We start from the raw sequence: 24,339 nt of genomic DNA, 5'->3' as shown, positions 1-24,339 counted from the left end.
TGAATTTACTTTTGTAATTCTCGCTTCGTTTTGAGACACACGGTCGACTCCCAGAACGCCGAGACGTTTTTCAGAGCGTTTTACTGTCAATTATTTTAATTGAGTTAGTAAACTTTGTTGCATTTCTTTCATCTATAAGTAAATAGAAGAAGAAGTTTATTATTTACTTCTTTTGGCCATTTTGCATATTAATTAAATGAAAAATTAAAACAGGTATCGGATCCGATTCTAAATCTTCTCATTAGACAGTTAAGGGTCATCTACAATAGTCGTAAAGTATGCAATAAGACGTAAGCAATAAGGCTAGTGGTACATAGAAAAACGTAAGCAGCAAGCAAATTGACCAATAACAATCGACTATTCTTCTTACGGTATTAAGAATAGTCAACTGTATTGGTTAATTTCCTTACTGTTTAAGTTTTTTCTATACGCTCCCGGCCTTGGCTAATTGATCAATTGGATTCTTGCTGTCCAGGATTAATCCGCGACTGTAGTTGGTCAATTACCTTACTGTTCATGTCTTTCTGCATACTTTACGGCTATTGTAACAGTCCTTTAACGGATCGCTCGAGCTCCGCGATTTTCGTCGGATTTTAACGACGTAATAATCCCGGGTGATTGATTTTTCCTCCGATAAGAGAAAGAGAGAGAGATTTTTCCGGAAATTCTCGTCGTCGCCAATGTTACTCGTGACGTTGAAAATGTGAAAGCAATATTAAACATATCGCTGGCGATATTGTAAATGTACATTTTGTTTAAACATTATCCGAGAAATGCGCCATACATACGTACACAGATAGAAAACATTGTAAACATTCCTTAAATGATTCGTCGTTACAATGATAGAGATAGGAGATTCCCGTTTTCCCTCAGATCGATTTGTTGCGCCGGTCACGAACAGGATTGTTTAATCAATAATGATACACCATAGTATCCGTAGTACAAAGCTAATTTATGTCAACGGTATTTGGCTTTCTTTATATAGGCGTAGTGTCTCCCCCTCCCCCACTCTCTCACTCTTTCCATCTCTCATGTCTTTCTACAATTCAACGAATTAACGATACGTCAATATTCATAATAGAACAATTGAAACAATTGATTGTGAGGGAAATTTGGCAAGGTTTCGAGGCAAGGTTTCCACGCGTGTCAAGCGAACGTAAACTCGTCGCGCGTACTGATCATAAAAACACCGCAAAGACAAGACCGTAGTAGCGGACAAGTTGAATTTTTCACAGTGCCATTGAAATGAATATCACAAGACGAACGTTGTATTTTGGTCGACGATAATACGAATAAACGAAGATCATTTCCGCGCGATCGAATTCATTCGATATCTCAATTCGCCAGAATTATCCTGCTTTTCCCGGTCTCGTTACGATAATATAAATTGTTACAAAATTCGTTAACGCGTATACGTGTCAAATTGCCGAGAAAGTCGCGATAATAGCCAGTAAAACGTAGAATTGATATTCACTGTAATATTTATTTTCCTGGAAACGAGATGATATTCACATTTTCCAAAACAGTCGTATTTCGCAGTCCATTCCAAACACAATACGGAAAGTAATTGAAAACGTGTTTAAAGTTTCCTGTAGCGATTACGCGATAATGATTAATCAAATAATAGAATGTTCTTTCAAACAATAGCCGGCTATTTCGTAGCACAGACCGAAACGTTCATTGTTCGTCACTCTACCGCAAAGATGAGTACTTTCAAATTGCAAAAATAAAATATAAACAGACGCATATTTCGAGTCGCGAAATATCGCGGAGAAGTCGTTTCGGTCAGTTGAATAACTAATAAATTATTTCACGTTTTACATCTCTCTCTCTCACAATACGCGACAATTTCTACGATATCGATGGATATGCAAAATGTAAAAACACCATATAAAACATTACACAATAATAAATACGATGATCGCGCGTCCATCTCGCGTCAATCGTACAACACCGTAATACCTTCTCGCATATTTCACCGGCAAAATATAAATCGCGTAATATCTCAATGATAACAATTAATCCTGCGATTTTACGATAGAATTTAAATGTTCCGATAAGTCGGCTGTTTGAAATTTACGTCGATATATCCGTCCATGAAATTTACACTTGTATGCATTACGAACTAAACAACAGTGCCATCTACTGGCTCGACGCGAGAATTAATGTGCAACGGTTGGTAAAGCTCCGAAAGCACACGATATATTGGGTGTCCGAAATTTGTTGGCCAATCATTCGATAAAGATAGAGCATATTAAACTGAGCAGAAAAGTCCTGTATCATTTTGCAAATAGCAAGCAAAATTTCGAGTTATTAATTATTGAAAATGGCCACGTAGAGAAGCTTCTTTAATTAATAACTCAAAAATTTACGTGTTATTTTTTGTTTACATTGGCTTAAATTGCAAATATGTGACGGATGGTCCTGACGCATTGCGTTGAACACTTTATATATATATATATCTGTATATACAACCCTTCTCTCTCTCTCTCTCTCTCTCCCTCCTTCCCTCCCTCTCTTTCTCTCTTTTCTTCACAAAGCTACTAATCAACATATAGAACATAGCTACAACATAGCTACTAATCGACACTCGAAATACATAGAAAATCACGGATACAAAAAGCGGCATAACTCACCGAAGCACGAAAGACCTGGATGTGCGAGCCCGATCGAGGAACCGCGAACACGTTCGTTCCTGTTTCTGTCCGTTTTTGCGTAACGACCGCCATGTTTTCGTTGCAAAGTCGGCCACCGGTTGTCGAGTACAAATATCGCGTTCAATCGTATCCGTTCGAGCCGATTTTCACGCTGAAACAATAACCCGTCGCCGGATTCGAAACTTCGATCACTCGTCGGCACTCGAAACGCGCTGTCGACGTGCAAAAAAACGCGACAAACACGGAGCGATCGGAAGCCGCGTTCGAAATAGATCACGGAACGACACGAACTACCGCTAAGTTGCGCGCTTGTGTGACGTCACGTTCAAACGGTTTGAACGTAGCGATATTTAGTAACGGTTGGTAATATTCAGTTTACGTGACGAATCGCAACACGGCGGTTTGGGTTCGTCGAATCCTCTCGTATTTCTCGCGATCTCGGCGGGCCCAGGATTAATTTCAGGATCGAATTGTTATCGAGAGTGCCGGAATAAAGTGTCGCTCATGATGGTGAAATATCGAGGGATCAACATCGGGGTGAGTATCTCGCGAAATGACCCGTTGGAGGTGGCGGACAAAGTATCGCGCGACCGTCACATTATGGCGATTCGATGTTCGTAGATGCTCGTCATCGAGAATGCTAGGACAAAGTGTCATTTGTTTGTAGCGATAAAATATCGTTGAATCAGCGATAGGGATCGTCCTAAAGATCCACTGAAGCAAGAAACGTCCTAGAGACGTCCGGAAGACGTCTTACATCGTAAGGACGTTCTTAGGGCGTTCCTTGGATAAAGTATGCTGTAGGAATATGGAAAATATAGGTTAAAAAGTACACAAGTATAATGTTAAATTAATATATTTATTATTAATATATTATATATATATTTATTTTGTCAACATTAGGTTCGATTATTTTACAAGTTATTTTATAAATAGTTGATAAGATGAATGTATTAATTTAACGTTATATTTCCTAAATTTTCCAGTCTTTCAGACGTCTTTTGTCACGATTTTAGGCGTTATATAGGCGTTGAGGATCGCGCGACCGTTATATTATGACCATTCGATGCTCAATGTGTGATTTATTACAGAAAGTACCGAGATAAGTGTCACGTCATCGAATCATGGGATCATCGCAGCATCAGAAAGTCGCATCATCGTGTCCTGGCAATTTGGAGGAGTTCGAACCTTTTCTGCTTTCAACTCGCCGAAGAAAGGTAAACGACGTTTGCACATTTATCGACGGAGCAGGGCAGTGATGAACGTCTCGTGCTTGACATCTCTCACAAGATGTCGGGTTATGTATTTTATCCGCGAATTTCGATCAAGCATAGCGATCGATTTGTGCAGTACGCAGAGATAAGAAAAACATGTCTGAGAATAAGGGTTAAACAATAAAAACGATAAAATAACACTGAAACATTACAGTTACAACAAATTTTTTCGTAATTTTTATTCGAAAAAAATCGAAAAAATCTGCGGAAAATGGAAAAATCGAATTTTTCTGAATTTTTAAAACTATAGGAAATATGCAAAATGTGGCAAGCATTGTTGCGACCTGTAGATTTGAAAAATACATCAAAATTGCCTTTACCTGCGATATGTCGATATAATTTGCATTCATTACTTTTAACAAAAGCTCGGTTTTCTCCAAATGAAGCACTTTCAGAATATAGACGTTAAAAATCAACGATTTTACGAAAAAAATGGTGAGTCGGTGATTTCTAATCATTTTCCCAATTTCCACCCAATTTTCATTGTCCGTGCTAAATATAGAAGAATGCATCTCTGCTTTGCAAAATATCAATATATCTGCGTCGTGTATGCAAAACATTTCCACCACCTCGGATTATACTCGTGAAAGACGCAATCAACGCAGCGATTTAATCTAAACTGAGAGTTTCGGGGAATAACTCGTACATCACTCTCTCTCTCTCTCTCTCTCTCTCAATTATCGCGACAAAAGATTTATTTCCACCGGTAGAAACGGTTAAATTACCTCGTGGTATACACTCGGCAGAGCGGAAAGTTGTCACCGATAATAGCGCTGTTTTGGTAATTTCGGCCGCAATAACGTATCATGTATGCATCGATCGGTAAAATTAACAGGTGCCAATTGGAGCCTGAACGTCCGCACGGTCGTTCGATTAACACCTGTACGTGTGCTATATGTGCACGTGTGTGTGTGTGTGTATGCGCGAGCACGCTATTAGTCCACTATTTTTCCATGCACTATTTTTCCATCAGCTAATTTTAGATATCAACAATATCGCGCGGAGCGTACACGCGGTTCAAGGAAGCCTTACCATCGATTCGACATCTAAGAGTACGCCTCCATTCACGTCGAAGGCACGATTCCTCACGATTTGCTGAGCCGACCTGGTACGGCGAAGTAGCGGTAGTCTTCGATCTGTTTTCCGTTCCCGAAGTAGGTTGTACTTTTTGCCACGTGCATAACTTAGTGTCGAAGGGAAGAGGAACTCGGCTCCAGTGCAGCTCCGGTTCAGGAACAGAAGACAGACCACGAATCGTGCTACCCACTGTATGCAACTGCATCTGTCTCTCTCGGAGATAAGTCTTAAGCACCGGCCGACCGGACGGGTCGTGGAGAGACGACGAGAAGGGCACTCGCGACCGCCGTTCGACAAAGTAAGCCATGCGGTCATACGGCCTCGAATTCTGCTTGGCGCTGCGAAGGGTTGTGATACAAGCCTGCCATCGCCTCCTGCAGCGCTCGCAGACACGCGACATGCGCCTTGAATCCACCAGCTCTCTCGGGTAGAGACTCGTTGCGAATGTTGGAGACGTAACCGCGAGACTGCAGCTCCCGCCAGCCGGGCGGCAAGGGGCCCTCGATCTGTTGCCGGATCGGCGTGTACAAGTAAAGAGGGCCTTCCTCTATCTTCGGCACCGACATGTAGTTCTGACTGGCCTGATTGCCGAACTTGATGCCTGTGCTGAACTGGGTGGCCCGCACAGTCGAGCTGGACTTATTGGCCTCCTTCTTCGACTGTATCGCGCTCGCGAACGACTTGACGATGCTCTTCGCGTTGCCCTCGGAGAACATCAGCTCGTCTATCAGAGCCTCCTTCTCGCGTATCTTTCTCTTCTTCATCTCGGCCTCCTCCCGAGCGAGCTCGATCCTCTTCTCTTCCTCCTTCTGCTTCTCCAGCTCCAGCATCTCCTCCAGCTCGTATTCGCTCCGGCCGAGCTTCGACTTGCTCTTCATTATCTGCTCCTTGTTGTCCTTCTTGTACTGCTCTATCCTCTTGTTCATCTCGACCACGTCAATGTTGTTCGCTAAGTTGTAGATTATAGTCTCGATCTCCTCCAGGTAGTCGTTGTACTCGTTCAACGTGGCGAAGTCCTCCTCCCTCTTGTTGTAGTCCCGCAGGATGCGCTTCCTTATGTTCACTTCTTTCTCCACCATAGGGTCCTCGAACATCTGGACCCGGAAGTTCGTTCTTCTCAGAGGAATCTTGCATTCTGGACAGGATCCGGAACCTGAAAGATTCGATTGTGCAGTGTTACTGAAATACTATTGCTTGCACTCCTTGATGGAAGTATTTTGCTGAAAGTACTATGAAATCGATCTATGAAAAATGTAGTAAAAATTATTGAGAAGGTACTAAATATGTACAAAATTAATCATTTTCCTAATGAAATTTAAAATGCGATGTAATACTGTGAAATATAAGGAAAGTTACCGTGGAAAAGTAATAAAAAAATTTTGAAATATTAGTTAAACATAACACTGAAAACTGTGAGATTTTTTAAAGAAAAACTCCTGATGAAATATCGATTAAGAGAATCTTCTCCTAAAATACTGATGAAAAGATAATGAAATGAGGTTAATTAAGAGAAGTTTTCAAATATATTTTCACGTTCAGTAAAATATTTCCATCAGGGTTGCATTAAAAGTAACAAAGTGAACGTTAGAATCAGGCCGGACCTTTGAGGAACAGTAGATCCACACAGCTCTCACACAATGCATGGCCACAGACATTGACCATCATCTTCAGCGATGGATTCCGGTATTTGGTGGTCTTGCATCGTGGACACGCTTGGTCGTCCATCCTGAGGATATGAGACAAATAATTTTGGAAAAGTATCTCTCGATTTTCTAGCTTGATCGACATCATCACGGATATGACAATTCGGTTAGACTCAATTTACATTAAACAAACTACAAAACGAGGTACATAACCTAAGAAAGAATGATGAGATCAATAAGATCCGATTGCCGTTATTAGTGCGAACGTTTAAGCGAATATTTGAGAATAAGATGATACTTTTAAATGTTCATTGCATATTATACGCGTATTTCTTCAAGCAAATATATTTTATTCAAGCTCTTATCGGCCTTATTTCTCCTCGTGCAATCGGCATTATCGAGGAGTCCGATATTTCTCACGTGCACACACAAATCGATGTGATCAGTCGGCAAAATTACTTACTTGTATAATCACTTGACAATTACTTGCTGAAACGTTAAGCTACAAAAGCTACCTGACGATACGTTTCAACATTATATTTAAACAACGCTAAATCACGGTACAGTTCTAGGGAACATAACCTAACACGGCTTTCTCTCTTCCTCTCCCAAAAAGTTCCAGATGACTAACCTAACGTGGCGAGAGCTACTTGTTGACGCGTTCTCACGCGGGACACTTGAGAGATCGATCGATGTCGAGAGTTCCTATCGAACTGTGTTCCGTCGATAGCCCTCATTTTATATCGATATTCGTGCATGAACAACGTGGCTGGATTTGAACGAGTGGACCACGACTTTTTTTTTCTATTCACTTGTCACGTATTTTTTTCCACGCTCGTTGCTGTCTCCTTGCTCCGTGATATTTACCTCGCAGGTTAGAGTCAAACGTTGTCGGTGAAAAAATGCAAACTGCGAATTTAACAGAGAGAGAGAGAAAGAGAATTATTTGACGATGAATTGTGACCGTATGCGAAACGCTCGGTCGTTTCCGATTGCACCGGTGGTGATTGAAAAGTTCACACGAGGAAGGAGGAAAATTCGATACTCCATCAGCTCACTTGTCCCTTTATTACCTTATTCCTGCGAGTTAATTAAGCCTTATCTCTCATTTATTGCTGGTCGTTGCACACTATTTCGATGGTGCGGTTCACCATTAATCGACTCGATAAAATTAATTAGGTTCGTGATTAGCAAGTGAAATTACATTGCATACACATACAGGTAGACACGCATCGAGAATATACAAAATTGCTATTAACAATCCTCTCCTATTTCATAACATCTGATCTCGAAATATATCTTCGCGCGAGATCCTTGACGTAATCTAACCGGAAAATTATACCTACGTGCATATTAAAATACTGAAATATGTAACGCTTAATTAGAGCTGTTTCTAAATTCATAGGTTTCATCCGTGATTACGTGGGATGCATACACACACACACACACATACACACATACACATATGCGCGCGCGCCAACAGCGGTGTCGACCATCGGTGAGCGAAAGAGAAAAATTAAAAAAGCACGCGCACTCCCACGTGAGTTCCGCCGCGCGTCTCGCGTGTCTAATCTACGAGCCTGAATGCACGTGTCTATTTTTAAAACCGGGGGTCGCACCGCGCCCAGTGAACTCGAACAAAATCCCGCATTTTTCACGTTAATAACTCAACTGTTACCAGTGGCAATAAATAAAATAATAGCCTCCGATCTCTCCCGGGCTCTCCGTCGTGTATGTTTGTTTGTTGCCGTGTAAAAACGTCTTTCGTGTCTATCAGTAGCGCTAAAAAACTTTAATAACACGTCGATACGGAAAAACGAGCGAGTATGAATGAGAGATGAGAATGAATATGAAAATGAACCAAAATAACTAAAATAATATCCGATAGTTATTTTTTCTTAGTTATTACTTTCCCAGCTAACGATGGGACCAATTGAATAACGTACTCATTAATATCGATATGTATTAATTCCCGAGCATCGTGTTATGTTATCAAATTGATATCGAAATGAATCTGATGTTGGTATTAGTAAGATAAATTTGTTGACATTTCATGTAATATCGATTCAATACAATTACTAAATAATCATAGAGACTGCAATAAGACAGTCTACTGTTATATTGTTTTACGGTACGGTTTCGATGTCAATCGTATGCTGATCTCTTGAAAATATTATAATACAAAAATTAATGTAAAAATGCCGAAAAGATCGTCGGTCTATTAATAATAAATACGATTTCATCCTTATTAAACGTTTTTCATTGTTTGTCATTACGTTATTAACCGTACTATTATTTAACTTTGCATAATTCGAAAAGAATCGAATGAAGTGTTAAATAACGAACAAAACACTTAAATATACAGCATGTTGCATCAACATACAGCTCGTTACGACGGGTTACCTGCTCAGAGGCGCACATGAAAGAGTGAGAGAGCACACACGACCGATCATTGCACCGACGCGTACCCTGTCGTAATAAATTCTATGTTGAACCCTGTACATATATTCGTGTAATAATACATTCAAGTTTAAGAAGAATGAGGAAATATATGTAATTAAATGCTGAAATATACCTTGAAAACATTTTGAAGTATTCAAGAGTAAAAATATCATATAATAAAAACCAGCTATTGCGTATTAGTATATTAGTGTCACTATAACAGCTAACTAAACAAATGATTCTCTACGTAATCATTACATTGAAAGAAAGAAATTGCTACATTCAAGTAAATATTTGCTAAGGAGTACCAGACTAGTTTATTTTATTTGGATTGAGTAAATATTACTTCAATATAGCATACTGAAAGGAAAAGAAAATAACATATTTAAGTAATATTTTCTCAGTCCAGATAAAATAAACTAGTCTAGTACTCCTTAGAAAATATTTACTTGAACGTAACAATTTTGTCTTCAGTGTAGTAATTCGTCATCAAATAGCGGAGATATTAAGGAAAATCATAATATTACCTTTCCCTCTAATAAAATTTCTGTATTAATTATATTTCTGATAATGTGAATCTGATAAATTATGAATTATAATTAAACAGTCATTAAACTTAATACATAATTGATATGTATTGTTACGACAGTCACATATTTTAATGCATCTCAAATTGTGTTCATGAATATATTTTGGAGCGAATTGGCGTAAAAGTATCAATATTGGGCATAAATATATCGACATTGTCAAATTATGTTTCAATGCCATCACTAATGCCAGCTTTACATTAACCGTTGTAATCACGCGGAAGAGGTGTCTCGCGAAACGGGACCGCCATTCACGCGTTAATAGACCCGCGGGAATTGAAGCGAAATTTTTGCGCGCGGTCGGAAGAAACGCGAAGCGCGCGAACATCGCCGCCGCGCGCGATGGAAATGGGTGGCGATCCCGGATTAAAGCAAAAGTTGCGGAGGGTGCGGCTAATCTGGGTTCCCCGCACCTCTCCCCTCCATCACCCCATTTTCGCCGCTCTTCTTTTTCTGGTTCTCCGCTGTTTTGCCGTGGAACGTTGCTGCGTGCATTCCGCGGCAATCTCTGCAACGGCCGCGAGGTGCAATGCACGCACGTGACTTCACCTCGAAGCGCAGCTCGCTGCTTGGGATCCGCCGCAAATAAACTGCATAATATAGACTGTACAACGGGCCTGTGGTTATTGAGAAGCAATTAATGAACGTACATATGCGCTCGCTCGCTCGCTTCGCGTTTCAGTTTTTTCGCAACATTTCGCTAACCGTTCTACTTGAACGAGTAAGAGAAGAGAGAGAGAGAGAGAGAAAGAGGAGAGAGAAGCGACTCGCTGCAACGGTTTTTCATGTTTCCCTTTTTTCAATTTTTTTTTTAATTCCTGAAGCACACGAAACATTTGTGAAATGAATGCCGCGAGGCGCGCAATATTTTGCCATCAATTCGCGAACGATTCCGTTCCATTTCGAACTCTCAGCGTAAAACAGTAACTCGCACCCCGGAAAATATCGTCGAATTCCATAACCGGCAAATTGTCATTCGAAGCAATTATGACTCGACAACGAGTCGGCAATGGCAACAACAGCGGCAGCGGCAACAGTAACAACGGTGTCGCAACGACGACAACAACGCGGATCCCCCGTACGTGGAATTTATTTATCGCTGCGACGATGGGATTTTTATCGCGATCCCACGATAATAGAACGGAATAACGAGAATCGAAAAACGAGAAGGTAAACGCGCGCACCCCTCCCCCCCGGTAAGCCGATTACCGTTTCGCCGCCCGAGCGAAACATTACCGCGACGTTGTGATCGGCGGAAGAGTCCCAGGCGCTTTTGCGACATTTACAGCGAAAAAGGCGTGTGTTCCGGCAAACTCACAGCGCGAGGAGGAAGCGCGAATAAAACGGAACGCGGTCAAATGGGTAAGCCAGACGGCCGAACGCGACGTATTCGTTCGATGCCGCGCGAAGCGCTTTCGAACCATCCTTTGATCCTGACCGTTCCCGACCGTGCCTAGCCGGTAGTTCCGCGGCGGCTCGCAAGAAACCGAACGATATTGAGTGTCCTGTTTTTATAACCCGACCTGGCCGACGTTGCAGGTCGTGGTAATAAAAATAATAACAATAAATCGCCACCTTCCCGCGGATCTCGTCGATAGCTCGCCGATAGCTCGCCGATAATTTTTCTTGTTTTGCTTTTTCGCCAGCCTCAAATCGGATTCTTCCAGGGTGTTCTTTCCCGCGGCTTCGGCGGTAACGTCCCGGTTAACCGAAGCACGGCTCGTACGAATTTTATCCGATCCGATCGGAAAATCCCCGTCGACGTGCTCTCTCGTCGATTCGCGTCTTATTTAAATATAAAAAGCAAACTTCGCACATATACACACACACACACACACACTCTCTCCCTCTCTCTCTCTGTCTCTCGATAAACGTAGATAAGCGAAGAATTCAGTGGAGGGGTAGATTAAGGTAGCGAGGAATTTCGTGGCCGCGCGATATTTAAATCGCCTCGCATTTCCGCGCGAGGAACTCCGCACCCGAGACGCCGCATCTCGCCGATTCAGAGCCGTTCCGCAGGCGAGAGATATAATTCCGAGGACAAACAATGCGCCGGAGACGCGCACAAATATAATCCTCCGCGCGTTCCAACGAGAGCTATTCTGCCGGCCGACCTGTCCGAATGAAAGAAAGAGAGAGAGAGAGAGAGAGAGAGTCGAGGCGAATCTTCCGAAAGTCGGCAAGAACTGCCGGCGGGCGCGTGAGTGGATGGAAAAAAAGCGAGATGAATCCCATAGAATCCACTGCCAAGTTTAATCGGCGCCGTGGTATCTCAGGGCGGTATTCGATTCCCGGATTCCCGGCTGGGGATGCTGTGTACGGATCGAGGAAGAGGGCGAAGCGAGCGAGCGAGCGAGAAAGCGCACGAGAGACAGATTTACTTAAGGAGCAAGAAAGAGAGAGAGGGAGAAAGGGGCGCCGAGGAAGAGGGGCGACCGGGGGGAAGGAGTGTGCGCGACGGCGACGATAAAGCGAAGAGGGATACGCTTGCGCTAGGAATATCACCCTCATCTCCTCGCGCACGTCGTGCACCCTCGTAGAGAGAGGGAGGGGGGAGGGGTGCACGAGAGAAGGTGGATAGAGAGAGAGCGGGGCGTGTGCGAGGATAGATGGCAGGGCGTCTCTCCCGGGCCGGGACGCGCAGGACCGGGACGCGCGAGGCCGCGTCGCACGCACTGTCAGTTCCGTTCAGTTTCGCTCGGATATCCGTGCCACGAGAGTGACCTTCGCGTCCGACCGGCTGCCGCCCCGCTGCCGTCCGTTGATCCGCGAGATCAACGTACCCCGCGCGGTCCCGAGCGCCAAAGGCTCGAGGATCCTCGCCGAGAGCGAGCGACGACCCGGAGACACGCTTGTCACACTCGGCCAGAGAGGAACGTCGTCCCCGAGAACGAAGAGAGTGAGAGAGAAAGAGAGAGAGAGAAAGGGGAAGAAAGAGAGAGACACGCCTGTTCCTGGGAAGAGGGAAAGAACGCGCGCTTCTTGGCGCCTTCGAGCCCGCCGGTCATTCCCCGCGTCGAGACACGTTGCGTTCTCGCGTCACGTCGTAAACTTCGCGGGAGTATCGGGGAGACCGAGTGCGTGGGAGACGGCGGCGGGTCGATTCCCCGGTCGGCGAGAGACGCGTGTTCGCACCGGCGAGGGATCCCCCGTGGTCGTCGGCCGCCCGACGGCGATGACCGACCGCCGTGCGACTTCGCCGAGGGTGCGATAAGGCGAGGCGGCGTCGACGAAGAGCGACAGCGCGCGAGGGAGAGGAGGAGGAAAAGCAAGAAAAACGGTGAAAACGGCAAAACGGGGGAGAGGAAACGAGGATTCGAAAGGGATGATGCGCGTATCACGCCCCATCGGCGCTTTTCAATTACGCGGATCTAGATCGCGAAGCTATTAGCGAATTAAGCGGACCGAGCGAGCGGCCGATCGAGGGAGAGGAGAGAGCAAGGGAGGGCGGAGGGAGAAGGAAAGAGAGAGAGAAAGAGAGAGAGAGAGAGAAAGCAAAGCGGGGACTATGCGGGCCGCTGGTGGACGCTACGGGGAAAAAGGAAAGTAACGATCGCGTCGGCGACCGCGTCGCGATGAAATTGTGTCGGGGTGGACTGCAAGCCCTCGAAGTAGCCGTCGGAGGCGCGTGAGCGACAACAGAAACGGTGCCATGGCACGCGGAAACGAGAAAAAGCCGAAGTCGTCGACCCGTCCGTCCACGATCGTCGACGTCGTCTTCTGGTTCTCTTGACTCGTTCACTCTCTCTCTCTCTCTCTCTCTCCCGTTCTCTCTCGGTCTCTTCTCCTTCCCTCTCTCTCTCTCTCTCTATCTCAGTTTCCTCCGAACGTTCTCTCCCTCGGGTTCGCTCACTTCGGCAACCGCTCCTTTCCGGCACGTTGCACCGATCTTGCGTGTCAAGTGCGAAACTCGCACGCTCAGCCACTTTCGCGGCCCCCGGCGGAAGTCAGTCGGTCGTCCGGTCGACATCCCTCAGGATCGACCGGGATCGGAACGGGGATAGATCGTCGAGCAACGCGTGGCCCGGAACGACTATGAGAGAGAGACAATGAGGTGTCTAATGTTGACCCTCTGCGGTCTGCTGGTTTCGGGTGAGTCGCCCGCGATCGTTTTGTCGTCTATTGCTGATATTCTCACATCATACATACACACATACATATATAACGACACATAGTGGGACTCTCGGCGATAAATTGAAGACGGGTGGTGATAGGGGGGATGTTGGAGAGCGCGGTAGTTTAGGGAAACGCGATCGTAAACGCTTTCAGCCAGTGGGTAAACGCGCGCGGACCGGATGCATGAATAAATGAAGGGATTATTAATAGATGAGGGAGCGAGAAAGAGAGAGAGAGAGAGAGAGAGAGACATAGATATAGCGTTGAGATATTGGAGGATGGTTCGTTTTGTTATCACACATGGAAATATTAGTTTCTCCGGGCGGTTATCGCGATCAACCTTTCCCAATGTAATTCATGCACTCGCCCTGCGGGATATTCCGCGGTGAAAAATTCCCCCGAAGATTCATAGGCACTCCTCCCGCACGAGCGGCGGTGTCCTTCGAAAGCACTCGCGAAAAATAACGAGGTGCCGAGCGAAAAGGAGACGACCGAATTTCACGGTCCGTGGGGTTTCGTCGATTTGCTCAAAAAGAGAAACACGTTCTCGATTGAAACCAACGTTAATGGCGGGGCGGAGGAAGGCCATTAAAAGTTAACAAATGATAACGTTGAAAGGCTGCAACATTTAGAGCTGCGATATTAATATTGATCGTCATATAAAATAGTGACTTTAAACAATTTATCGTTCAACTTACCGCACAATGCGTAATAATGAAAAACTGATAGCACAGCGTCCGTATTTCAGCGGTCGTTCGACCGCTAAGCGGCCCTCGACCGCCTGCATCCCCCTCGTATTCGCTCTCTTCGAGGTATTTCCGGTTCGATTAATGAGTAATATATCGACGGCAAAAGCAGACTTACGAGACTGTGGGTGTCCAGGAAACATGCAAACACTAATCTCGTTTTCTTGTTTTTTCCTCACTTTTTTCTCAAAGGGGAAAGATGGGGCGAAAGGAGAAAAAAAGGTTAATAGCATTAATTACGGATACGGATCGGGCAACGCGTAAACCTCCTCTCTCTTTCTCTCTCTCTCTCTCTCTCTTTCTTTCTTTCTTTTTCTCCCGCTTCCTGTCTTTGCATAGCGTTGCATATTTTTTCCCCTTTGCGGAAGTCGCGCGACTGTAATGTGTCCTAGCCGAGCGGAATACTGACGGTATATCATAGCGGATTTAGTTAGCTCCGAAACTTGCTCCGAACTTTGTAACAACTCGGTCTTAACATTAGCTTCGCTCAAAACGCGGATTTATGCAGCAATTAACCCCGCGAGTCAATGAGCCAATACATCAATGAGCGTTCCGAACCGAGACGGGGGCGGAGCGGGAGACCGCGTACGCGCTCTCGTCGGATTATTCTTTTTCCCCGATAACCGGGAACTAATGATTATCGCGACAAAGGACGCCTAATTATAGAGATAGCAGGAGAGACTCGGACGTTATACATATATACAAAATAGAATTAAAACGAGACCGATAAATGAGAATCGAGACACCGTGAGATAATTTTCCGCTTCAGTGGAATGGACGGTGCACGGAGAATTTTTAGAATGAAACTGTCCATTGATATTGCCCGTGCACCTGTTTGTGTGTGTGTGTGTGTGTGTACGCGTCAACGCGCGCGAAATTTACATTAAATTATTTATCACGTTCATTATGTCGAATGCATCCGGTAATTACGCCATCGGTTGGGGCAAAATTTCAAAGGTAGAATTCACTGTTGAGAGTGGACTAATTCTGACAGTCCTTTAACCCCTTTGAGTCCCGGAGAAATCTCTGCCACGAGTGAAATTAAATTAGTATTGTTATTAGGGTTTCCGAGATTTCGCTAATTAAAAATCTGTGGTTAAAATAGCAAAATTCAAAATCGCTAAAAATTTAGTGAAACTTGGATATAAATTGTTTATAAAGAGCTTTCAAAGTCGATTATCACAAATCTGAAATTATTAAAACAAAACTCAGTCTGAGTAATCAAGTATTGCATCGAGATTATAAAATTTCTAATAAAAAAATTCATTATAGTGTATATAAACAAAACCTACTGAAGATAAAATTACTAAACCCGCCATATTGGATCTACCATTTTGAATTTTATAACTTTGAGATGAGATCCATAATGAGAGCTTTTAAAAGTTTATAGATATCTACTTTCATGAAAAGCTATCATCCACTTCATACCGCCTTCATAATCATATTTTCATTTTTCTGGTGAAAAACAAATCATCCTTTCTTAATTCATAAACCACACCTCATATTTGTGATATTTGTTGATATTTCTGTAAGTTACGATTTTTTTATAGCCGATACATAGAGGAGCACTTAATTTCCCCTTTAGATTTTGTTGAATATCCCAGAAAATGAAAGGGAAATTGAAACATTCTTATGCAAATATTGTGGATATTTTAATAACCTATCTAACTATATTGATCAAGCAAAAAGTAATAATGATTCTTAGAGTAATTTACATTTTAATAAAACAATCGAAACATACCAAGTGTCCCCTATTCTGAGAGACTTGATCCAGGGATAGAAGGGAGAGACTTGATTCGAGGGGATCGCGCCCTATATTTTAATTAAGATTAACAGATTAATCTGTTATCATGCTCTGCTGGCGAATCCTGTTATATTTCTGCTGGCTAGCTGTCGACAAAATTTATAGCAGTTACCGTGCAAAACCTGCTATTGTAGGTTCGGTTGTTTGCCTGGCTTTATACTGGGCAATATTTGCTGAATAAATGTCAATATAACCAATATATCGCCGATGAATTGTGCTACTAGGAAGACTTGTTTCGCGGATCAAGTGTTCCCAGTCTGACGTGGATCATGTTTATCCAAATAGTACCTTATTTAAATTTTCATTTCATTTTTCGTTTTTATTTTTTTTAACTCTTTGTTTATAGGGTCTTGATCTAATTAAAACCTAACTACTTAAATAACAATTGAATATTTACCAAAAAAAAAAAAAAAGAATCAAGCACTCCAGAAAATAAAATATATCCTCACTCTGTTGTGATCGGCGCACAACTGCCAAAATTACATTGAACGTTTCCTACAAAATCAAGAACGAACATTTCTGTCAACATAAAACGAATGAAACCTTCCCATTGTCGAAATAACGGCTAGGGATCAAGTCTCCCAGAGGATCAAGCATCCCCAGGATCCCTTATACGTACCGAGAAAGGGTTAAGAGAGCAACTGAAATTCGCGCGCGCAAAGTTAACATCTCTTAATTCCGACTTCAAATTCAAGATTACGTCGAGACGGCGGAATTGGCTGCGCTCACAATTAGTAGCCGCCGTTCAAACGAGAGTACGGACTTGCGCGGCGCACGTAAAAAGGACGCGAAGAAATTAAATCCACTGTACATCTCAGTAAGATTAACCGTAGAGCACCAAGAAAGCAGCTGCGGGTTGGCATGGAAATCCTGATATGTATTTTAACGTGGGTTATGCGGGGCGCCGGCAAATCTCTCTCCCTCCCTCCCGCCCCTTTCATACCGTCGCTCCCATCTCTCTGTCGCGGTACCACCTTCCCCGCGCGCAGTGGCGCGCGGCAGGTAAATATTTACTCGCACAACTACCTGCATTCCCCTCGAACTTACCTTTTTGGTGGCGCGCGTTTATTTTTAACGCACGATTTTCCGACGACGAGGGTTTATCGGATTTGGTAACTGCGCTCGAGCGGAGTTAGATGTCTAGGATAAAATTTTTCCTTTCTGAGAGAAAGAGAGAGAGAGAGAGAGAGGGGGGGGGGAAGAGAGAAAACGCGTGCAATGTGCAAGCTGCGCGCTATTTGCCCGCCTACGTGTGCGTGCGTATGGCCGTATATCTCGTTTGCAACGTCCATAAGAAGTTCTTTCACGTTGTTACACATTTTCGCTATTAATGTTGCGAAGGGTGTACTCAAGTTGGCGCTCATATATACGGGCGGCTATATATTTATCGGACTATGTGCGTGTATGTATGTATATGTACGTATATATGTATCGGTCCGGCTCTGAAGTTACGAACTTTCCGGTAAACGATGGGCGATTCACAACGTTGGGAAACTTGATAAATGAGTAATGGAGAGTTCACGCTGTCAATTTATGATTTCACTATCTTCTCTCTCTCTCTCTCTCTCTCTCCCTTTCTCCGCGCGGCTATTTATGAATATATACATATAATAGCGCTATGAGAACGCGCGTTACGTCACGTATGTCACGCGATACGTGTTTCAGCGGGATATATTTCCCGTCGCACGTCTAACTGCGAATGTTAAATGCGTTTCGACATGTCGCGGGCGCGAGCGCGCGCGCGCGCTCCGAGGCCGGTCAGAATAGAGTGAACGTTTTACATTTCCGGGACATTTTTGCAATTAAACAGTTTTTACCGTAGAATTCGTTGCCCCCTCCCCTCCCTACCCGGATAGAGTGAGCGCGGGAAGAGCGCGGAAAAATTGCCGAGAATTTCTTATCGCAATTGGGCGGGCGATGTACAAAGCGGAATAAAACGAAATCGATGGCACGCGCGAGCGAGCGAGCGAGCAACATTCGCGGCCGACACGGCGGAGCGAAAAGTTTCACGGCGCGCGGGGACCGCCAGATCCCCCCTTCCGCAAATGAAAGGCTTTGCACGAATTACGCTTTCAGCGGCGCAAATAAATAACGAAACATCGCTCGCTTCGGCTTCAATTTGAAGTGGACTTTATTCCACGGGGAATCTTAATTCCGGACCTCGTTACGTGCGCGGAGTATATCCGAGGGTATCGGGAGAAAAATTGCGGCGGATGACGATCTCCCTCGACATTTTCGAAGTCGAAGTAAATTACTCGTGCGCCGCGCAAGCGTCTCGTGGGCGGAGGGGGATAAAAGAGCCGACCAAAAATTTACTCGGTCGTCCAGCTCGGATTGACCTTAACTGGCTGTCGGGTCTATCTAAGGTTACACTATCGGGCTCTAAGAAGTCCATGTAACGCTGCGTGGTAATCCGCATCTTAATCAGGATTCATTATAATGTCCTCATCGGGTCGTACTATTGAATCTATTACTATCCTAATACCGTCGAATAATCCTTATCACGTTTTTCTACCTTAGGTAATGGAAAGGATTATGGTTAGATTAGGATTTGTAAAGAGCAGGCTGTGCTAAAATAGTGAGGAATATCTGTAAAATCGGAGAACGAATATTGCTAGAATTGAGCGATTTCCTTGTTGACAATTTCCAGGTAGATTCCCGCGGAAATCCATAGGAATTCAATGTAAATCTATAGAGGATAATAAAAATCCGTATAGAAATGACACCACATGGCGTGTAAAAATCCATGTAGGAATTCGCATGGTTTGTGAAAATTCATAAAGGAATTCACATGAATTCCTACCTAGGACCTGGATTTTTGGCGCAAATCTCCAGGAGTAACTATGGGATTTTATATGGATTCCCACCTAATTTTTTTTTTTCAAAAGGGTTCCGAATTTAATAATGCAAATAATATATATAGAAGTAAACAAGTTACTGCGTTATCAAAGTCGAAAAGCATTCAATTCTAATTAATATTTGTCCTTTGATTACATACTTCAATTACATGCAGGGAATTTGAAGCTTTATTGCCAAGCCGAAGTGTGAGGATCATTTGAATCAAAATAAACAGAAATGTATGAATATTGCAAAATTCACAATAATCATTAATGAGAGGAAAGCGATAGGCCGGACTCTGTAGGCATATATGAAAACTGATGGCTTCCGCTTTCCGTGCGTCCATTCAATCAGACGATTTAATTAATTATGTAATTATTATTACGAATTTTGCAAAATGCGTAACTTTTCTCTTTAATTTAACCCGTTTTACTTGCACACCACGAATATATATCGAAAATTTTCGGACACTCTGTAAACAATAAGTTTTTAAAAAATATACAGTCGATGAATGATGGTTGATTTAAGTTTTATATAAAATATATATGAATATGTTATAAGATCTTTTCATAACCTGAAAGTAAAAAATAAAAATATTTTTATGGGTAAAATTATAAAAATAAAGTTTATTATTAGTCAAAACTACGATAGATGAAGTTTGTTATGAAAGATTCGTATTAAAAACTAATATTGAAAGCCATAATAATTAAAACGAGTAAAATAAAAAAATAACCTGATTGATGAAACTTTGTAAAATAATAAGGTAATAATTAGGATAATAATACATTATAAGGTTTTAACATGTACCTAATCGTTATAACCTTATAAAGGTCTTCCTTACTCAATCTTTTTCAGTACATGATTATTAGTTAGGATTATTTTACGCTCACGTAGATTGCACTTTGCTATCAGCTATATTTAATGACAATTTCTAGTCGGGAAAAAGAGGAGGAAAGAGAAGAGGAAACAGGAAAAGGATTAAATTTAGAATCTGTTTATGGTCATCCCGCGGCGCGTTCTTGCGAGCGTTTCATAAAAAATTAGCCGATTACGCGCAGAAACGTGTTACGTAAAACGCCGGTCGGCCGCGTTTGTTGTGTGTACGCGCGCGCGAGCGTTTAATTTTGCGTTATCGCGCAACGGGGGAACTGCGCGGGCAATAAGAATTAAAGAACGTCGTTAACTCGGAAATAATACGACTTTCTACGGCGATGTGGAAAAAGGAGGAAAAAGGGGGCAAAAGCTGCCGCGCGCGCGGGATGCACTTTATATCGCGTTATTAATAAATCGTTCTTCTTTATAACGTCCGTCCCGACGAGGACTGTAACGATTCGAGAGTTCGGAAAACGACGAGAGCGTCGTCGCAAACGAGCACTCGCGAGGAATGAATCGCGAAGAACGGCTCTCGCGCGTTTTTACCCTCGAAGCTGCATCCGCATTATTACACGGAGTTTGCCTTTCTTGCCTCGTTATGTAGCATCAAGAAACGGTTAGCATCGGGAGCGTGACATCCGGACGATTTTCAATGGATTTGCCTAATTAACCGGAAAACGGAACAACGAGAATGGAGAGAATGCGACGGCGGAGAAGACGCCGGAGCGTCCGTGTTAGCGCGCGCGCGCGGAAGGTTTGAAAAATTAACGCGTCCCTCCGGACGTCTTTACGCGTTTCTCTCGACCAACATTGTTTTCTTTATAGCCGGAATTGCTCTCTGGTCTTTGTTAACGTCGACGCGAAGACGTAAGCGTGACATTCCGATTTTTATTTGATTTACTTTATTAACTGGTAAGCAGACTACGCCGGAAATGTCGGAGCAATGCTGCGTGAGCGTCTGAAAAATTAGCGCGTTTCTTTCTCCGAACAACGTCTTTTATCTCTCTCTCTCTCTCTCTCTCTCTCTCTCTCTCTCGAAACATTTCTTCTCGCTCCCGCGCTCGTTCCCCTCCTTTTTTCACTTCCTCTTTCTCTTGGCGATATAAAAAGAAAAAAGAGAAAACAGATACACCGACGTGACGACCTAGCTTGTCCTGAATCCTTTAATCGGCCGAGAAACGAGGGAGAAAGGGAGGGAGGAGGAGTGGGAGGCTTCATCAATAATACCGTTAGACGTTAGAACGAAGCCGGCGAATAGCCGCTCGATTTTTCTCGGCGTTACAATTTACATCCCCTGCGCGCATCTCCTGCACGCCCTGGCTTGAAAGATTCATCGTATCTGTCCGCTAAGGTGATATTCTGTTTGCTTCAAGTGCAAGGACCTGCCCGTTGCACGGCCGATCGCAGGATACACGAGGACCGAGCGTCGGAACCGCTCGACCGCGGGCCGTACTTCGAAGTCTCGGCCTCCCGCAACGTGACAGCCCTCGTCGGCAAGACGGCCACGCTGAACTGCCGAGTCCGGAATTTGGGCGATCGAACGGTGAGTTTAATAAGTGACAGCGAGGAGATAGAGAGAGAGAGAGAGAGAAAATGTCCACGTCCAGCTTATACGCCACGGGGCGCCGGAAGCGTATTTTGCGAAGGACAACGGAGGAACGCAGAGAACGACATTTTTAACGATATTTTATCTTGAGACTTGAATAAAGGGGATTAAAGAGGCGAGGACGAGAACTACAGCGCGCGCGCGGTGTACAAAGAATACTCGATAATATTACAATAACGACTGCTATTTTCTTGAGATTTTATACTTAGTCTCAGAATTTTAATAGTATTATCTCTCCCCCTCTCCCCCCGTTTCTCCTGCTCTCCTATCGTATAATCTGGTCGAACAGCCAATAAAGTTGAATATAACGCTATCTCGGTATTATATTATATAAGTTGGCGTAGAACGCGAAAAAAACCAAGTATCGGTAGAAGGAGATTTCTCTTCTTTCATACTCTCGAGCTCATCTCAACTTCCTCGCAAGAGTGCGAGAGAGAAAGAGAGAGAGAGAGAGAGAGAAAGAGAGGAAGGAAGAGGGAGAGAAAGAGATAATTTACGAAGAATCCAGCAGGATGAAACCTCAGGAAGTATCTCTTTGGCGGCTGCTCGAAATAAGTCCACCTAATATCGGCGGAGCCGGTCTCGATTTTTAGCCGGGCGTTGTAATCTGCATTACGGCTCTCCCTCCTCGCCCCCCCCCCCTCTCTCCCTGCTTCTCTCTCGCTCGCTCGCTCGCCGGCTTTTGCCGCGCCCGTTTCGCTCGTCTCCGGCTCGTATCGAAATCGACTGTCAGTGGTGCAAAATATATCAGCCGTAATATTCTTGCCGGAAACTTTTGCCAGAAATGGATTGCCTCCAACCACCGCTCGCTCGCTCGCTCGCTCACTCGCGCGGCTCGAGATACGATGTTAAAAGCCGGTAGATACTCGTAACTTACTCGCGACATGTATGTATTCTCTCGTGTCTATCAAGTTCTCTATGTTATATCTGGCCCAGACTGAAGGTACAGCAAAGCTTCTCCCTCCCCCCCCCCCCCCTTATTTCCCTCTCTGTCTAACCACGTTTCGCGGATCAAATCGAGAACTATGTCGAAACGCGCGACTATCGCGCTCGCTTGTTCACTCGAAGTCGCAACGCGATTCTCACAGATGGGATTTTCTGCGAGTCGGGCGATAGCACAAGAGTAGAGAGAGAGAGAGAGAGAGGGAGAAAGAGAGGGAGTCGAAGAAAATGCGATCACCGTCGAAACTCGCGCGGCAATTCGCGACAACTCGCGAACACGGCGACTACGCGCGCGATTTCGCCGCACGCTCGTTGTTCTCGCTCGTTCTCGCGATATTGTGCGCTTTTGCCGTTTTTGCCGCCACCGCCGCCGCCGCGTGTGTGTATATGTGTAATAAAGTTGGCTCGTCGCGGGACACTTATGTAACGAGGTAAAACATTACAGTCGAGGATGGACAAGACCGCCGTATTTTTCTCCTCCTCTTTGATTTTTTTTCCCCCCCTTTTTCCCCGTTTTTCCCCTCGTTTTTCCCGCCTTCCCTCTCTTTCACGTCCAGCCGGCGGAGTGCGCTTGAGAAATTTTCGCGAGACAAAAGAGACAGGAGAGAGAGAGAGAGAGAGAAAGAGCGAGCGCTCTCGTCTCGTCCCGCCACATCTTTCGCGTCTGAGTTCTCGCTCGCCGCACACTCTCGTCTCTCTATTCCGTTAACACCGTTTTTTATATCTCGCCGGTATAATCCATCCCTTTGCCGCGTTCCATGTGCGTAGGTAGTTGAATTACTTTTTTAGAAAGACGGGTAGGAGAGGGAGGGGCATGTAGGCAGACATGTGCGGGCTTTGCGTTTCGCACTCGTGCGCGCGTGCAATCCGGCGTAAAATTTTCATGGGAAATTCGTTTTATGCCGAATGATGAATCGGCGGCGAGATCGTCGCGGAAAATCCGACGTTTATGGATGTTTGGCGGAGGAAACGGAATATGTGTAATTTTTACACACGGGCGGCATAATCCCGGCCTGCACGCACATCCCCGCTACCGCGGTGGAATTATTTTCTTCGCCGCGCGCAATATCACTCCGCACGCTCCAGTTCGTAACATTACGTTAATTCTTACCCTCGCGTATTGTTTGTTGTTGCACGGGCAAATTTATGTTAATGCGATATAAATATAATATCATAGCGCTCCGCGATATCTCATTTAACGTGTGCAATATAACGCATCGTATGTGTGGTATAAATGACGTGGTATGGACGCATTATGGCAACATGGCGGCGGGAGGGGGAAAAATCTCTCCTTGTTATTTGTAAGTACAGCATCGTTGCGGCGTTTCCCCCGGCGACGTCCGGACGAATCGTGATTCGCGAAAAAATGAGATACTCTCGTACACGACGCGATTCCGTCTATTACCGTCATTATACGTTCGTAGATCAAACGATCGAATTTCTGGAGCGCCCCGAGATTCTTTAGATCTCCGCGACTCTCCGCGAACGGCAATCTATTGTATGCCGTAATCATGAGAGGAAAAAGGGCGGAGGGGTAGAAGAAGAGGAAAGAAACAAATAAAGGGGAGGAGGGAAGAAAAGAGGGAAGAAAGTTTTGACGTTATGTGACGCTTGGCAAAAGTATTCGGAAACGTTGGGAGCACGGCGAAAGTTGGTAAATCGATATATATCTCTTTCCGCCCCGGCATTACGAGCGCGCATCCCGCCCCGCGAAATCGAATGTTCCAGCGATGC

General features: G+C 44.3%; 3 protein-coding genes across 3 annotated transcripts in view; 1 reads left to right on the top strand and 2 right to left on the bottom strand.

Moving 5' to 3' along the window:
- Positions 1–2,920, bottom strand: part of LOC106748334 (protein Wnt-1-like) — a 57,475-nt gene extending 54,555 nt beyond the window's left edge. The window contains exon 1 of the mRNA XM_014626749.1: positions 2,637–2,920. The gene's annotated coding sequence lies outside the window, so the exon portion shown is untranslated. The remainder of the gene's footprint in view (positions 1–2,636) is intronic.
- A 2,390-nt stretch (positions 2,921–5,310) lies between these two features.
- On the bottom strand, positions 5,311–7,267 carry LOC106748321 (CDK-activating kinase assembly factor MAT1). Its single transcript, XM_014626718.1, has 3 exons — positions 7,115–7,267; positions 6,610–6,734; positions 5,311–6,161 (listed from the first exon to the last, which is right to left on the bottom strand). The coding sequence occupies exons 2-3, from the start codon at positions 6,731–6,733 to the stop codon at positions 5,320–5,322; spliced, it is 966 nt and encodes a 321-aa protein (XP_014482204.1). The 5' UTR covers position 6,734; positions 7,115–7,267; the 3' UTR covers positions 5,311–5,319.
- A 5,106-nt stretch (positions 7,268–12,373) lies between these two features.
- LOC106748322 (protein CEPU-1-like) overlaps positions 12,374–24,339 on the top strand; it is a 34,509-nt gene continuing 22,543 nt past the window's right edge. Inside the window, exons 1-2 of the mRNA XM_014626719.1 lie at positions 12,374–13,772; positions 21,431–21,600. Coding sequence (XP_014482205.1) covers positions 13,730–13,772; positions 21,431–21,600 — 213 coding nt within the window. The 5' untranslated portion in view covers positions 12,374–13,729. The remainder of the gene's footprint in view (positions 13,773–21,430; positions 21,601–24,339) is intronic.

Source organism: Dinoponera quadriceps, unplaced genomic scaffold (assembly GCF_001313825.1).
Source record: "Dinoponera quadriceps isolate SergipeBrazil2010 unplaced genomic scaffold, ASM131382v1 scaffold2723, whole genome shotgun sequence".
Taxonomy (NCBI): Eukaryota; Metazoa; Arthropoda; class Insecta; order Hymenoptera; family Formicidae; genus Dinoponera; species Dinoponera quadriceps.
Note: the sequence above shows the minus strand (reverse complement) of the source record. Positions and strands in the feature narration are given on the sequence as shown.

Excerpts from the sequence above, each read along its gene's own strand:
- LOC106748321 (XM_014626718.1), bottom strand. The coding sequence starts at position 6,733 with ATGGACGACCAAGCGTGTCCACGATGCAAGACCACCAAATACCGGAAT. Across the intron at positions 6,162-6,609 it reads GGATCTACTGTTCCTCAAAG|GTTCCGGATCCTGTCCAGAA; the intron begins GTCCGGCCTGAT and ends CGAATCTTTCAG.